The sequence below is a fragment of the Aspergillus pseudotamarii genome (genome assembly GCF_009193445.1).
Source record: "Aspergillus pseudotamarii strain CBS 117625 unplaced genomic scaffold BDV38scaffold_27, whole genome shotgun sequence".
NCBI classification, from domain to species: Eukaryota; Fungi; Ascomycota; class Eurotiomycetes; order Eurotiales; family Aspergillaceae; genus Aspergillus; species Aspergillus pseudotamarii.
In genome coordinates, this window is record NW_022475041.1 from 295,851 (window position 1) to 312,057 (window position 16,207).

The window sequence follows — 16,207 nt, forward strand, 5'->3', positions numbered from 1 at the left end:
GGGATCGGGAGAAAGGAGGATCCAACCAAGAAAGAGCTCAGCATGCAGGTTTACGTGACTGGGGAATTGTATACAACCCCACGAATTTAGCAGCATATCAAAGTGCTTTGCATGTAGAGAGCCTGATGGTAGCCTGCTGGAAATTCATCCATGTATGTCGGATAAGACTGTCTGGCCCTGAGTATACCTGCGCTAGTCGATATAGACCCGAGCTCCCATCGAGTTTCGTATAAGACGGCGGTACCCGCAGTAGAAATCGTAAAGGCAAACCACATATGACATTATGGCAGACTGTAGCTGCCCTACGCAGCCCAAGGCTGCCCCAAAAATGAATATTCCTCCTTCGGCATCGACCGTTGATGTGCGAGTAATCGATACGTACGCCGGACACTGCTACCAAGACAAAGGCTGGAGGACACAGCTAACACAAGGACCAGGCAAACCCTTGTCTACCTCAACCCAACGTTGTTCTGGCAACCGCCACTCGAAGGCTTCACTGGCCTCGACGCCCCCGTGTACTGCTTCCTTATCAGCCATGGCGACACCCACATTGTGTTTGACCTCGGCGTCCGGGAAGACTGGGAGAATTATGCCCCGAAAATTGTCTCCCTTATCAAAGCAACTACCACCATCACCCGCGGCAAAGATGTTGCCTCTATCCTTGACGACAGTCAAATTGCCAACCGTGACGAGATCAGCGCCGTGATTTGGTCACACAATCATTTCGACCATGTCGGGAATATGCAGACCTTCCCTAGCACCACCGACCTGATCGTTGGTCCCGGAGTCCGGGACATATCGTGGCCCGGCTGGCCGGTCGATGTGAACGGTGGTGTATTGGAGAGTGATATGCAGGGGCGGACTGTCCGTGAGATATCTTTCAACGAAGGATTGAAAGTCGGGCAGTTCGATGCGGTGGACTATTTCGGGGACGGGTCATTCTATTTACTGGATGCGCCAGGCCATGCCGTTGGGCATTTGTGCGCCCTTGCACGGACGACGCCAGATTCCTTTGTGCTGATGGGCGCCGATGCCTGCCATCATCCAGGCGTTTTGCGGCCCACCCAGTACCTGCCGTTTCCCACCAGTGTTCCTCGATCCTTGCAGGGTCATTGTCCGGGAGACGTGTTACAGACACTGATTACCTCGAGCGTCAGTCCATGTTCGCCTTTCTTCACGGTTGCAGATGGACCGCTGTTCCCGGACCGTGAGGCGGCCATGGAGACCGTGCAGAAGATTCACGAGCTGGATGCCCATGACGAGATCTTTGTCATTCTAGGCCATGATCGATCGCTCAGATCGCGCATCCCGATGTTTCCAGAGAGGGTGAATGGCTGGCGCGAAATGGGTCTACGGCCAGACACCCGATGGGCGTTTTGTGAGGATTTCAAGGACGTTGTGTTCTGATTGCAGCGGAGTATACGTACAATGCTATATAGTACTGATTGATTACACCTTTTCATACGTGCGCCCGTAGAAACTTGTATCCCTCCCCTACCACCCTCTGGACCTCCTCCCGTTTCTGATACGTGCGATACATATCGAAGAGATGCGGCACATCGTCCACAATGCGTAGTTGACTTTCAACCCCCTGTTTGCATAACGCTTCATATGTCCGCTGCGCCTGTCCCCAAGGGATGAGATCATCCCCTCTAGGATGAATAATGAACGTCGGAGTAGTGTATGTACCTCGACGAACCTGAGCGAGTGGACTCACTGCCGCAACCTCCGCGGGCGTGGGCATCTCCGGCTCCTTTCGGCGCTGCTGATCAAGTCCACGGAGGAGAACATGCAATGTCCGTCCATGCCAGTTCATATACAGAGCAAGCCGACTACGTGGATCACTTGGTGCCATCCATCCTGCCACGGCTCGTTGCGCAGGCGGGACATTATACCGCGTCAGGGCTTTCTCATGCACAGCCACCCAAATACTCTCGTCAAGCTCATAGGTTGTCGCACTTTCAGATCCTTCTGGGATGTTTGGCTGTAGCCAGAAGTCATCCTCGTAGTCGAGAGGACAATAGAAGGCTAGGATAGCATCAGGCGGCTTGATTCCTCGTGGGATACTGTTCCATCCAAGCGACAAGGCCAAATGCCCGCCTGTAGACCAGCCCACACTCACCACGCGGGCTCCGTCGATTTTGATATCGCTGCGACGTAAACGGAGCGTGGGCAGCACAGTGCGAATCCAATGCAGCGCATCTGCAACGTCTTCCATAGGTCCATTGGGGAGTGTTACCTCCGGACAGAGTCGATAGTCGACACTTATCGGGAGAAAGCCATGCTGTAACAACAGCTGGGTTTGCTCTGGCCGGATGTCGTTACGGGACAACATGACATGGCCGCCACCGTGAATCATTAGTGCTGTATTGCAGTTAGCGCCCAATGTTCGGGATCAGTTGTGTAGTCTCGGTCTCACCCACAGGAAGACGCTGTGTTGAATCAGCCAGCTGGTCAGGATAGTACAGATCTGCCTCAAGATCGACACCGTCCACCTTCTTGAAGGTGATCGTCTCCTGCTTGGTTGAAGTGTCATGAGCCGAAGACGGAGACGCGGTAATGACCCGTAAGAGATCTGATTCCCTGGATGGGCTATCGGTCCAATCAACCCAGTTAAACCCAGCCTCTCGTAGACATCTCTCCCATCGCCGTTCGTCGGCGAGGACATGCTTCCTTCCGTCATTGAACAGCCACCACCCCTCCAACAGACCAAACACGAGGTCAAACCAGAACAGGTTTCGTGTCAGCTCCACCAGGCAAAGAATCCCATCTGGTCGGAGCATTTGCCGGATGTGCGTGGTAGATCGAACCAGGTTCTGTGTAGCATGGATGCAGTTGGTGGAAATTATAATATCGTAGCGGCCCTGCAATTCAGCACCAGGAACCTTCTCGACGTCCAACACCGAGTACCGCATAAACGAATGGGGAAATTTCCTCCGGGCCGCGGCGACCAGTGAAGATGAGAGGTCGGTGAAGGTATATGTGAATTTATGATCAGGGCTCAATTTTTCTAGGGTATGGACAAGCTCCTTGGTTGTGCCGCCCGTACCTGCTCCCAGCTCGAGAATGCGGACTTCCCTGGCGTTTCCGAAGCGTGACACGACGGACGAGAGGTATTGTGCGAGTAAAAGTGTACCTGTTTTGAACATGGGCGCATTCGTGTATACGTCCTCGAGCAAGGCTCGAGCAGATGAATCTCGGAAGATCAAGGAGAGCGGATCAGCAGAACCAGACAAACAGTCCGCCAATCTGTGGCCAGTTGTGTGAAGGAGCTTCGTCTCGGATGTGTGCTTAGGGAATCTAGCTAGCATGCTGCGATGCAAACTCGATGCTGGGGTAGTGGAGGTCGGCGTATTGGAGCGCTCAAACCGACCGTCCTTGCTTTGCGTGATCAGTCCCGCATCCTCCAGAATCATATACAGCTGAGGCACTAGCTTCCGCTGACCGTCAATATGGGGTATAATGGGAATGTCATCCCCTGGCGCCATATCGTTCAGTATACAGCCCAGTGTCGAAAAAGCCTCTACTACGTACTGCACCACAAGTTCGGATTGCATAGGGAAGGGCTCGCTGAAGAACCCGGCAAAGCCCGTCACTTTGGAGTGTTTATCGTAGCCTGATTTAGTATCCAAGAAACATTGCTGACTTACAACGGCCAGATTATTTTCTGACTCGCCTGACAGAGGTCCGCTTCGCGTGGATGGTGACCCAGTTTCGGTGTGACCATTGGTGGACGCCAGACTGCGCGGGGCAGCTGTTCGCGCGAGCTTCTCCTCTGGCGCCAAAAGTTGGCAGACTGAAAGTACGTCTGTACAGCCTTGAAATTGTGCTGGGCTAATGCGGAGCTTAAAGCGCTTCTCGATCTCGGACAGGACCTCCGTGACGAGTAATGAGTCAATCCCAAGTTCTTCAAGGCTAGACGAGGCGTCTATCTCTTCGAGGGGTATTTCGATTATATTGCTCAGAAGGGCTCGAAGTTGTTGAAGGGTGTTGCTATCATTGGTAACCTCGAGACGCTGAACATTCTGAGACACCTCCTGTTCCGCGGGGAAATAGTTTTCCAACGAGGTCTCGTCCTCATCCTCAGTAGGTGGAGTAGCAAGATTGGAGTCATATCCTGAGTCGGCTAGGGGCTCCATAAAATCCCTTCCCTTATCCAGAGTGGATGGGATAAGCTGATTAAGGCGAGTCAGGCTCCGGGCTAGCGACTTGAATGGCACGCTGCGAAATGTCGCCCCCATGATAGCTGCTACGAGCTTTTTCGCGGAATCATAGACGAAGATATTGTTAGTCAAGCTCCCCTTGGAGATAACTTCGTGATGAGAATAAACGGTCCAGCTCTGCGAGTCTGTCTTGGAGGCAACAAACGAAGGTGTAAGGATCACCTCGTCCACAGCAGTGCACATAAATACCTCCTCAGCGCGCCGAGTAGAGAGACAGTTCACGTGAATCCCAGCAACCTGAAGGAAATTATCCAGCTCAACGGGTCTACAAAAAGTGCTTTGTCCGCTGAACGGTTGGGTGTCGTCCGGGAGATCCACAAATCCCACCGCCTCATTTCCTAATGATGATAGTGACTTCACCCCGCGGTAGTAAGGAGCGTAGTTCACTATCTCACCAAAGATCCGGTATACAATGCCACCACTTATGCCTGTTGCATCAGGAGAGTCCATGATACGATCCATGCTCGAGCTTCGGGCGATCTTTTGAAGAAGCTTCAGCCGTGCCTCGGCAACGACGTCTCCGGCAGATACCAAGCTGATGCGTCCTTTTCCGTGCTCTGTTTGCTCGAATGAAGACGTGCTTGTAATGGTGAAATCCCATTGTCCCGGTGCTACAGGGCACAGGCGGAGAAATAAATCCGCACCAAGCCCCAGCGGGGAGGATATAGACAGGCTTTCAACGTGGGGGGCGAAGTGCGTCTTGTTGTCTTTGCTGGCGAGCATCGAAGCGCCCTGAGCAGCGAATTCGATGTACATTGAGGCCGGGCATAAGCTGTGACCAGTGACTGCGTGTCCTCGAGTTGCTAAGTCAAAAACAGGGTTCGAGGTATCAATAGAGAACAATGTTTCTCCCTTCGGCCCACTACTCTTGACCATGGTCACCAAGGTGGACCCTGATCTTGGGGAGCGCTGAATAAGGGATGATTCCGACGCTTCCTTGTACTGAAGCCAGTGCTGCGTCCGCTCAAATTGATATGGGGGTAGGTTGATCTGCACTGCATCTCCATCTCCACGGAAAGGCCAGAACGAGGTACCAAGCCCTGCCGTCCAGAGCTGGCTACTGGCATTTGCCAAGTTGGCCATCGCATCCGTGGTCCCTAGTTCCATTGGGATGAACATGGGCGGTTTATCTGACTGTGTCAGTATGCGACGAGTCATAGCGATGATTGGGGATGCAGATCCGGCTTCGAGCCACACGGCAGATGGGGCACGCGCTGCGAGGCGGTCCACTGCTTCATGGAAGTAGACCGGTTGTCTCGTATGTTCGACGATTGCCTCGGCGGTAAAGGCAGTCCAGCTGGTGCTGGGGGAGCAGGTCTCGATGTGAATCCGTGGTGGTTGGATTGCTATCGTTTGGGCGAGTTCTCTGAACTCCTCGAGGATAGCATCTGCGACATACGAATGATATGCATGCGTGTTTTGCAGTCGGACTGCTTTAAACGAGCGGCACCATTCCTGCACCTGATCGATGGACTCCATATCACCAGACAGCACAAAGCTACGGGGACCGTTGTAGCAGGCCACATCCACACGGCAATTAGAGGTCGAGTTGATGCGAGCCATCAGCTCCCTCAGGTCACCCAGATCACACTCGAGCGACAGCATGGCTCCGCGCTCCGGACCCCATTTATCGCGGATTAGGCGCGCTCGACCAGCAACCAGTCGGAAAGCATCTTCTAAGGAGATGGAATCCGCAACACATAGTGCAGTTAATTGGCCGAAGCTGTGACCAATTAGAGCGTCCACCTCTAGTCCCGATTCCAGCCATGATTTGGCACAGGATACCTGGATCGACAGAAGCATGCAGTGGAGGGAGACAATGTCATCCACCGGTTCACCGGAGAAGATGTTGCTCAGGATACTTGGTAAGCCAAGGTATTTGCATACAGCTTCGCATTTGTCCTGTATTCCGTGTCAGCCACAATGCAGTCCTGACGAATAGTGAGTTTCAACGCACCAGGTGATTCCGGAAGAGCAGACTGGTATCATAAAGATCTCTCGATACTGTTACTGTACGTCCCGTCTGGCCGCCAAAAGCCAACACTACAGGGCGCTTCGAAGTCCGCGTAAATCCAGCTTCACCCTTACTGACGTTGAGCCGATCCAGGGTGGCAGTCAAGCCGGCAATATTCTCGGTACTAAACGCTGTTCTGTATTCAAATGCAGGGTTTTGTCGTCTTGAAAGGGCGTATGCAATCTCACGCAATGGCACATTTGCCGCGCAGACAAAACGCTTGAGCTCTCCCATATATAACTGTAAGCTAATTGCAGACTTGGCAGACAGGACAATGGGATAAGCCGCCACAGCAGGAGGTTGTGGTGCAACACACGGTTTTTGATATTCCTGTACCACAATCGCGGCGTTGCTACCAGCTGCACCGTAGTTATTCACCAAAGCAACCATCCGCGCGGCTGTCCAGGGCTGAGTATGCTTTGGCACTACAATGTGGTCGGATGCCTTGATGCGTGGGTTCAGTGTCTTAAAGCTCGCCTGCTTCGGAATGGTTCTCTTCTGCATCATCAGGAGGGTTTTGATGACCCCTGCAGCGCCCGAGGCAGCTTCGGTGTGTCCAATATTATCTTTGACGGATCCAAGTAGAATATCATCTTTCCTTCCAGGACCAGCCAGAGCTAACCTGATGCTTTCGTACTCAATAGGATCCCCGACTTGCGTTCCTAGTGCTGCCTTAGCCCTTGTGGTCCCTCGAGGATACTCGCAATATACATCACTTACCAGTGCCGTGCGCCTCCACATATGTTACATCCTCGGGATCTATTTGACCTACAGAAAGAGCACGACTGTACAACGCGCTCTGTGAGTTGGAATCTGGAACCGTGATAGAGCTACAATTTGAGCCCTGATTCACGGCAGACCCGGCGATAACTCCAAGGATGTTATCATTGGCCGCGACGGCTTTGGAGAGGGGCTTCAGGACCAGAATGCCGGCGCCTTCACCTCGGCAATATCCACCTGCAGCGGCATCAAAAGCGCGCGAGGATCCGTTGGGATTGAGGAAAGAGGCGGCAGCGAGATTCTGGTGCAGGTTCGGGCTCGTTATGACGTTCACACCTCCCGCTAGGGCCATGGCGCATTCGCCTGCCAAGATAGCCTACATTCATCCATGCAACTCCATCAGTGTTTTAATCTTGTTAATCTAACGAGACCTTCAGGGGAATCATACCTTGCATGCTGCATGTATAGCGACCGCCGACGACGAACACGCCGTGTCAAACGTGATTGACGGACCAGTCCAACCAAAGAAATGGCTAATGCGACCACTAATAAAGGCCCTCAAGGTCCCCGTTGCCGAAAAGGCATTCGCATCATCGCCAGCCACATTGCCCTCATAATCGACAGCGCCTACTCCCAGATAGCACCCTACCTGAGTCTCCTTCCTCCCGCTTTTCGCGTGAAGGCCGCAGTACCCGGCCGCCTCCATGGCTTCATAGGCAACCTGCAGTGCCAGTCTCTGCTGTGGATCCATGGATTTCGCCTCCCGTCCAGAGATTCCGAAGAACCGGTGATCAAACACGTCTGGGTGGCGTAAGAAATTCCCCCAGAATGTCGACGGCTTCGGCTCCCTTCGCAGGTCCGCCGGATTGAAGCGGTTGTGGGGCAGAGGGCTAATAGTTGTTTCCCCCGCGCTCAGAAGCTGCCAGAACTCCTCCAGGGAGTCCGCCTGGGGGAATCGACAGGCCATTCCCACCACCGCGATCGCGTCCTGTAAATCTGCGGCCGGTCTGGCCAGCGAAAGCGATCGAGGAATGCAGGATTCCGAACCCACGGCGACAAATTTGACCCCATTCGGAACCTCCTTGAGCGTGCATTTGACGGTCTGGAACCAATGAGCGCGCTTGCAGAGAATGAGGTCTACGGCGATGTCATGCAGTGCACCCATGGTGAGGAGCTCGGTATCTGCGGTGGAACGAAGGGGAAGATGGAGTTGCTCGCTGAAGGGCAACTGCAATTCACGCGTTTTGGCACAGATGTCTTTGAGTGTCTGAGCGGCATCGGTGTGTTTGGGATGATGATAGCAACCATCGAGGCCAATGACGGTACTGGGAATGGACTCATGTTTCAGGCGTTCCGTCAAGCGCGCCAGATGGCGACGCGGCAGTGTGACGGTGACCGTGCGATCATCAGTGATGCAGGAGATGTATGTCTAGGGATTGATCAACTCGGATTCCAATTGCCCTGAACCCTTCTAGAATACATACCTCGGGAAACGAATCTATTGTGGTTTCCAAAGCTGCACGGTGTGACGGTGATGGACAACGCACGGAAATGGCCGTTGCTTGATCCGCCGTCGCCTGCAGAGAATCTTCTCGATCGATGAGAAAGCCAATACAAGCCGCCAGACGAATGCTATTGGCAACGTATCGCTCAAACTCAACGCGGTCCTGCTGATGAGTTGAGGACACAACGGCCGCGGACAGAAATCCTATACAGAAGCCTTGGACGATCAGCTCGTCCGATGGAGTCATCCGCAGCCAGTCCACCACCTGTGAGACGATTGTCAATGGCGCCAATAGGATATTTCCCTGCAGACGCTGTGGATCTGGAATTGCTTCGCCCCGCGCGAACCCTGCTAGTGTCCCTAGCTGCGAGACCAGTGCGACGTCCTCGCGCGGGAGGGGTGTGCTCGCCACAAATGCCTCTAACTGGATCAGACAATGCCGGAGAAATTCCAACTGAGGATTATTTTGCATCTCTAGTTGCAGACGCCGGAGGAAATCGGGGGTCCATTGCGTGGGGGTTAGTTGGGGACCAAACAGCACGAGTTGAGTGCCGCCAGTCATGGTGGGTGATGGTGACGGTGGTGATAATGACGATGATAATGCAAATGCAAATAATAATAATACTCGTGATAGTAATAGTAATGACCCTGCCGCGAGGATCGTTGTCTGGTCACGTCGATCTCCATATCTCCTGGGAGGAGTAATATTTAGGGGATCCGAGCAGACACCCAGTGTTGGGAGTGGAAACAGAACTTTGGTCAACCCCGAGTAGAAAAGGGAAACAAAGGAAACAAACCAACATCCCTGTCGACGGAGTTACGACCTTCTCACGCCGCCTCGTAAAATCCGATATCTCCGTTCCCAGTGTCCCCTTATAAAGTCAACCCTAGGAATCCTTTGGAACGATGTCCGGTCGTACATACACACATACATACACACATACATACATACAATCACCGACAATCGATCGTGCAAGTTCATCATGGGCTCTCACCAACTCACCTGGCTCATCACCGGCTGCTCCTCCGGGTTTGGCCTCTCCTTAACTCGTGCCGCGCAGGCGGGTGGCCATAAGGTCATTGCCACCTCGCGTAACCCTTCTCGCACCCCCGATCTGGTCGCGGAAATCGAGGGAAAGGGGGGCAAATGGGTCCAGCTGGATGTTGATAGCCCCCAGAGCGGCAGTGTGATTACGGAGCTCGAGAAGGGTGGAGAGCAGATCGACATTCTGGTGAACAACGCCGGGGGTTCCATCTATGCGCCCATTGAGACCAGTACCGAGGAGGAGATTCGTGCCCAGATGGAGACCATGTACTTTGGCCCCCTGCGCCTCATCCGTGCGGTGCTCCCGCATATGCGCCAACGCCGATCGGGGGTCATTGTCAACATGAGCAGTGGCGCTTCCCTCGATGGGATTCCCACAATGGGAGTCTACGGTGGTGCTAAGGCGGGTCTGGACGGTATGTCTGATCCTCCACGACGGACCATGCGTTCAGGTGGATCTTCCACATCGCTAACCGTGACAATTTAGCTCTCACCAAGATCCTGGCGAAGGAGGTGGCTCCCTTCAACATCCGGACCCTGACTGTCGTGCTGGGGACTTTCAACACCAACATGCCTAACTCGGTGGTCCTGGGCAAGACCCCTCTCCCCGAGGACTACAAGGGGACCTTTACCGAACAGGTCCAGGGGCTTCTGCTGAGTGGAAAGATTAAGCCCAATGGTGACAAAGACAAGGCCATGCAGGCCCTCTATCAAGTTGTGGTTGGCGAAGGCGTCGGCGAGGGACACCAGGCGGAGAAGCTGCTGCCTTTGGGCAGTGACATGACTCCTCGCCTCAAGGGAATTCAGGACTATCTCGGCCATGCCCTGGAGGTGTTTGGCTCTGTGACCAACAGTGTTGATGTGGATAAATAGATTTGTACTTATTCCAAAGGTGATGAATTGACTACGGTAGTTGCTCTAAGCTAATTCTGCCTCAATGATCCCCTGCACGGCCAACGGAGATCTCCAGACCTTGACAACTTTGTATCCCTCCGACTGCAGCAACGTCGCCCAGTGCTCCTCCGTTCGCTCCGTTCCGGCCACCATCACCATCATGGTCAGATCGTACGCGGTGGTATGCGGATGGGCCAGCGCACGGGGCGCGATATGATCGTGAATCAGCAGGGTGCTGTATCCGGGGGTCAACGCCTCTCGCTGCATGGCCAGGATTTTGCGCGCGGGCTCATCGGACCAGTCATGAAGGACGCCATGCATGTAGTAGACCCGAGACCCCTTCACCGGCTGAGGCGTGAAGAAATCGTAGCCCATCTTGTGCACTGGGTCAGGGCATTTAGACAGCTTGACCACCTCCGGACGATCCTGTAAATACAGGCGACTGGCGGTTTCCGGATGCGCCTGGAGAAATCGGTCCATATCATGCCCGATGTTACCACCCACATCGACCACCAGAGGGGTTCCTTCGGCCGCCGTCTCCAACACACGGTCATGCGGGAAGATATCCAACCACCCAGCCTGATGGGCCATGACACCTCCCATGACGTGGTTAAAGGACTCGCCCTCACGAGGATGAGCTTCATAGTAGTGGAACATGTCACCTTTCCAGTCCTTGGTATACTGGAAAACCCCGTTCGCCGGATCCAGAGGAACCTTGTACCCAGTTTGGGCCAGGTACTCTGGCATTCGAAAGAAGCAGGGCAACGTAGCGTCATACCTGAAGCAATAGTTAGATCGAAACACTACCTCGCACCGCTGAAGGAAGAGGGATTCTTACAAATGATTAATCCATTCTCCAAACACAGGTTGTAGTAGTGATTTGGTGAATGAAGTTGGCTTGAACACACCCACTGATGGCTCGTGGAGCATATGGTTGGAGGCAAGATGGCGGAGAAGACGTTCTACATGATTCAGTAAGAATTTGTTCCTGATTGAGTGCTTCCCCCAGAATATACCAACCCAACAGAGCAGCCTCACAAGGCGTGAGTTTGGCCAATTCGTCCGCAGTCATAGCCTCATTTCCTGCCTGATCCCACTTTTCGAACAGCTCGAGGTCCTTGCACACCTTCAACGCTGCTCCCAGAGCAGGCTATCCCACCCATCAGCTCATGGATCTGATGCATACTGTACAACAGTCAGGATGAACGTACCTGGCCCATACACAGTCGAGCGGTGGTTTCCCATGGCGTCTCCAGTCGTGCCACGAGGGCATATGCCGCCAGGAGAGCCCGGGTTCTCTGGTCTTCATTCTCCAAGGAAGCGGGACTAATCCCGTTGAGAACGCTGACGATATCAGAATGGCCGTTCATCGTGCTGACACTACGGCTGTCAATGGTATGATCACCTCTTTGCGGTGGTCTCGATCATTCCTCAAGGGTTTTCATATGAGCATTCTCGCCAACTCGGCGATGATAACCCCAGATAGTCCTACCCCAACCCCGAGTATATGCTTCACCACAGAACCTTTTCCCTGTACTTTTCCCCTCAAATTCTTTCAAATCTTCTTCCACCTAGAGAAGACGGCCACGAGCTTACGATCATGATCCTTGACACACTTCCCCTCCTTGGGGCCTCTGCGCTGCTCCTATTTGTCATCCATCACCGCTTCTTCCACCCTCTGCGCCATGTCCCCGGTCCCTTTTACGTCTCGGTCAGCCCGCTATTCTTATACGTAATCTGCTATCTAGGAATTGAGGGTCATGTCCTTCGCTCCCTTCACCGTCGCCATCGCACTCCTGTCCTTCGGGTAGGACCGAACAGCGTCTCGATATCCGACAGCAGCACGCTCCGCGACATCTACATCACTAACGGTGGCTTTCCCAAGGATGCGCGCTACAGGAACTTCAACCTGGGTCCCATCGTCTCGATCTTCTCCGCTATTGATCCAGAATACCGTGACCAGCGCGCCAAAGCGGTGGCCCCCCTCTTTGCTCCCGCCCGCGTTCGATCCTCCTGCGCCCCCAACCAACCCATCGGACAATCCATCGCCCAGTTCATGCGATGCCTCAGCACATACCAAGTCGAAAAGATCCCCTTCGACCTGGTTGACCTCTGCGCCCGGCTCTCCATCGATGTCGTAACAGAATACCTCCTAGGCAAACCCTACGGGGGCTTCGCAGAAATCGCCCACCTCTCCCCACCGGAACAGCAGAGCACCAAGCTCAGCGCCAACCCCTTCATATTTGCCATAGTTGGATTCTCGCGCTTCTCCCTCCTCCCGAACTGGCTCTTCCAGCAAGTCTACCGTCTCGCAGCCCGGCTCACCTTAACCGAAGAAGCCATCCAATCCTTCCACAAACTGGACACATTCGCTACGCAAGTGATGCCTCCCGCCGATTCCGCACCTCCAACAACCACTTACCAATCACGCCTATTATCAGCCGGGATCTCTCCCACAGAAACAGCAGCTCAATGCAAAGCCATCGTCTTCGCGGGGGCAGACTCCACCGCTGTGATGCTCACCACGATCCTCTTCCACCTAATTCGAAATGAGGATGCGCGCCACACTCTCGCCGCTGAGATCAACGCTCATCGCCAGAAATCCCCGGTCTTTGACCCGGAATCGGTTCCCTACCTGCGCGCCGTTGTGAAAGAGGGTCTGCGGTTGGGTATGGCCAACCCTACCCGCCTCACCAGGGCTATTCCGCCCTCAACCTATCTCCAGGTGGGAGGATATACTCTACCTCCCGGCACGGTGGTGGGATGCGCTGCGTACACGCTGCACCACGACCCGGAGGTCTTTCCGGAGCCGTTTGAATTTCGGCCGGAGCGGTGGTTGGAGGGTGGGAAGGATGCCGGGCTGGGGAGACCGAATATGGAGAGGAATATGATGCCGTTTGGGGTCGGGTTGAGGGCTTGTATCGGGAAGAATCTTGCACTCAGGCAGCTGTATGAGACGGTGTCCGCGGTGGTAAGTCCACTGGCGGGTGGAGATGTTTTGCAGGGCGCGAGGATGAAACAAGACCGGATCGAGATGATCGAATGGTTTAACGGGGAAATTCGTGGGCATTGTTTGGACGTTGTCTGGGAATAAACTTTCTTTTGGTAGGGAATATAATCGTTCGTGTTGAGGGTATTGGACATCCAACGTAGCTGGTCTGGTGATCATCCTTTTTTCGCAACAAGTCCATGAATTATATAGTAGAGGTTTATATCCAATGGGACAGACCTGCATATGCTATATATCAATTCGATCGCTTGTTCGATACTGTCAAATCTTTGCACTGTTACAAGTTTTTGAAGATTATGGGTCTGCAGTTCAAGTTGTTCTTCCCTGCCTGTAGTAGTTGTAGTTTTATATTAATAATAGTCTAAGAATAATTTTTAATTTATCAAAACTGTAATCTATTGATAATAGAAATTAAAGAACAATTTCAGATTAGTCACCCTTGATATATCATCTGCTAACTGGTCTCAGACTTGACACCAAAGCCCCAGGTATAACAGAGATGTAGGTACTATTGTACACTATATTACAGAAACGGTGCCCGCGGGCCCTATACTCTCGTGACTTCCAAACCCTAATGCCAGGCGCATACATCCTCGTTTACAATTATTCCGTGTTTAATTTCAGTATTGTATTCTATGGAGCAATTGATGACTCATATAAACTTACTCTACTGTGTATTGCTGTATTTTTCGTATCTAATCTCCACCTTCTATCTCCTACTATGCCGCAACCCTAGTATTCTCTATTTTACTAATTGATCCTCCCCGTCGATTATCCTAGTGTGGTGGTAGGATAGCACCGAATCGTACTGTATCAACCTTGTTGTTAATCTATAATATAGTAATTAGTTATGATCTTACTATCCCCCCATAAATAGCTGAGGCTGCTGGTTGTAACAAGTGTCCAATCAGGAGGCTAAAGTCAAATATATATCAATTTGGCAGCGTGAATGCGTATTTGAATAACTAAGAATGTCTATATAGTCTTATACCTGTTATAATCCAGGTCCTTTCTGACTATCTTGTTGAGCAGCTATTTTCATATATTAATAAAATAACACTATTCTTATTAGATAAATTTGAAATAGAGATAACAAAATAGTAAAATACTGTATAAGGGGTATACTGAAGTGTAAATATTGGTCAAAAAACGGCCTTAAGGTGAAGAGCACAGGAGCGAAACCGAGATTTACACAATGAATACTCTCATTGTATCTCTGATTTTTCTTCCTATCACCTTGTTTATGTGGATGGATCTGGATCAGCTTGCGACAGCTATAACACCAGACTTAATAGTGCCAAGAGCAGCAGCGATAGTATTTCACGTTACTTATACTCTACCTCAGGAAGCAGCTCCTGCAAGCTATAATTTAGCACGAGGGTTTCCCGGAACTGGTTCTCAGAAAGTTTTGATCATGAACGGTACAAGCGCGAAGAGCGGGCGCATTACTTACCTCTATCAGCCTTTTGGGGGATAGTATAGAGATGATAATAGGGGAATACTACTGCCCTGAGAACAGCCGAATAGATGGCATTCGATTTCATATATTGTAAACATCTTTGTATCACTACACCCGCGGCAAATTATCTCTATTTAGTAATAAACTCGACATGATTATGTTTATATAGAAGAAACAGCCCGGGGAAACGATAATAGTAGTATACCCTACCGGATTGCTGTAACTAAGCTTGTGATCTCTGTTTACCGAACTGTATATAGGTATCAGATAAGATTCACTCTGTTCCAATACACATACAATCTCCCTAGCGATCTGAACATAATATATCTTCTCCGTACTACCTATCCTGTAGCCGGCTGGCCTACTACCGACGGCATACCGCTAGCTTGAGTACGTAAGCCGAAGGCGTCCTCGCACTATCTCCTGATTATGGCTATTTTTTTCCTGCTCCAGCAGTTTTCTGACCCAGCCCAGGAGGAACACTATGTCTTTCCCCCGGGTAGGGCCATTCCGAGAGATCACCACCAAATAATACAACCGGTCTTGAGGGAAGCCCTGGGAAAATTAGAAATAGGATATGAAAAAGTAAACTATCATATTAGAAATTCAGTTCTTTCGGATAATATCCGGGGTTCTAGAATCTTCTATTGCATGAATATATATGACTGTTTATACATATACTAGCAGCCTAATATCATATTTAGAATTCAACAAACACCAGTTCTCCATGCTGATTCTCAATATGTTCGGACAGGTTGACTCCCTGACGCCTTCTTTCTTCGCTGTTATTGCGTAGATCCGCCTCCAACGAAACACCATCATTCGTATGTATCATCGCCACATCCAGCACTGGCGAGAAGGACAGTGTGGCCATCGCGGACCTCGACACGGATATCTAAGCAGGATTGTTCGAAAGACATAGTGATTGATTTTTGAAAGTAATGTGTAACAAGAGGGAGAAATCAGATAGAGGGGCTACTGCTTGGAATAGGAGATTCAAAGGGGTAACATAACTTAAATACCCCGCCAATGCAGCTGAGTTGATAACGCATGGAGGTTCTGGCGGATACACTCGGACGAGGATATCGAGACCATATCCAATCAAAAGGGGATACGGACTCAGTCGACCTCTATTAATCATGCCAATCGCATACCATATCAGCTGCGGCTGAATCGACCCACTACCTCGGCTTTCTACCACTGATGGACATGGATCGCAGTCTGCGCCACCAAGAATAATAATCGGTGATCGTCATCTTCCACCAATTAAAGTTATTTACATGGTCACAATTCGAGTTATGGGTCCAATGTGGAGCTTATCGGCAAGTACCAACCATT

General features: G+C 51.7%; 5 protein-coding genes across 5 annotated transcripts; 3 read left to right on the forward strand and 2 right to left on the reverse strand.

The window, feature by feature from the left end:
• Positions 1–283: 283 nt before the first annotated feature.
• Positions 284–1,407, forward strand: BDV38DRAFT_271328 (MBL fold metallo-hydrolase; the record flags this gene model as incomplete). The annotated part of the gene is made up of 2 exons (XM_032057294.1): positions 284–378; positions 438–1,407. 2 exons carry the CDS (start codon positions 284–286, stop codon positions 1,405–1,407), a joined length of 1,065 nt encoding a protein of 354 aa, XP_031913547.1.
• A 52-nt stretch (positions 1,408–1,459) lies between these two features.
• BDV38DRAFT_283033 (uncharacterized protein) lies at positions 1,460–9,023 on the reverse strand (the record flags this gene model as incomplete). Its single annotated transcript, XM_032059948.1, has 6 exons — positions 1,460–2,364; positions 2,420–6,125; positions 6,181–6,899; positions 6,958–7,333; positions 7,406–8,386; positions 8,442–9,023. The coding sequence occupies 6 exons, from the start codon at positions 9,021–9,023 to the stop codon at positions 1,460–1,462; spliced, it is 7,269 nt and encodes a 2,422-aa protein (XP_031913548.1).
• A 421-nt stretch (positions 9,024–9,444) lies between these two features.
• BDV38DRAFT_283034 (SDR family oxidoreductase) lies at positions 9,445–10,379 on the forward strand (the record flags this gene model as incomplete). Its single annotated transcript, XM_032059949.1, has 2 exons — positions 9,445–9,922; positions 9,994–10,379. The coding sequence occupies 2 exons, from the start codon at positions 9,445–9,447 to the stop codon at positions 10,377–10,379; spliced, it is 864 nt and encodes a 287-aa protein (XP_031913549.1).
• Positions 10,380–10,424: 45 nt separating this feature from the next.
• BDV38DRAFT_271331 (S-adenosyl-L-methionine-dependent methyltransferase) lies at positions 10,425–11,770 on the reverse strand (the record flags this gene model as incomplete). The annotated part of the gene is made up of 4 exons (XM_032057295.1): positions 10,425–11,178; positions 11,239–11,362; positions 11,421–11,550; positions 11,612–11,770. The coding sequence occupies 4 exons, from the start codon at positions 11,768–11,770 to the stop codon at positions 10,425–10,427; spliced, it is 1,167 nt and encodes a 388-aa protein (XP_031913550.1).
• A 230-nt stretch (positions 11,771–12,000) lies between these two features.
• BDV38DRAFT_283036 (cytochrome P450) lies at positions 12,001–13,494 on the forward strand (the record flags this gene model as incomplete). Its single annotated transcript, XM_032059950.1, has 1 exon — positions 12,001–13,494. The coding sequence occupies one exon, from the start codon at positions 12,001–12,003 to the stop codon at positions 13,492–13,494; it is 1,494 nt and encodes a 497-aa protein (XP_031913551.1).
• Positions 13,495–16,207: the final 2,713 nt, after the last annotated feature.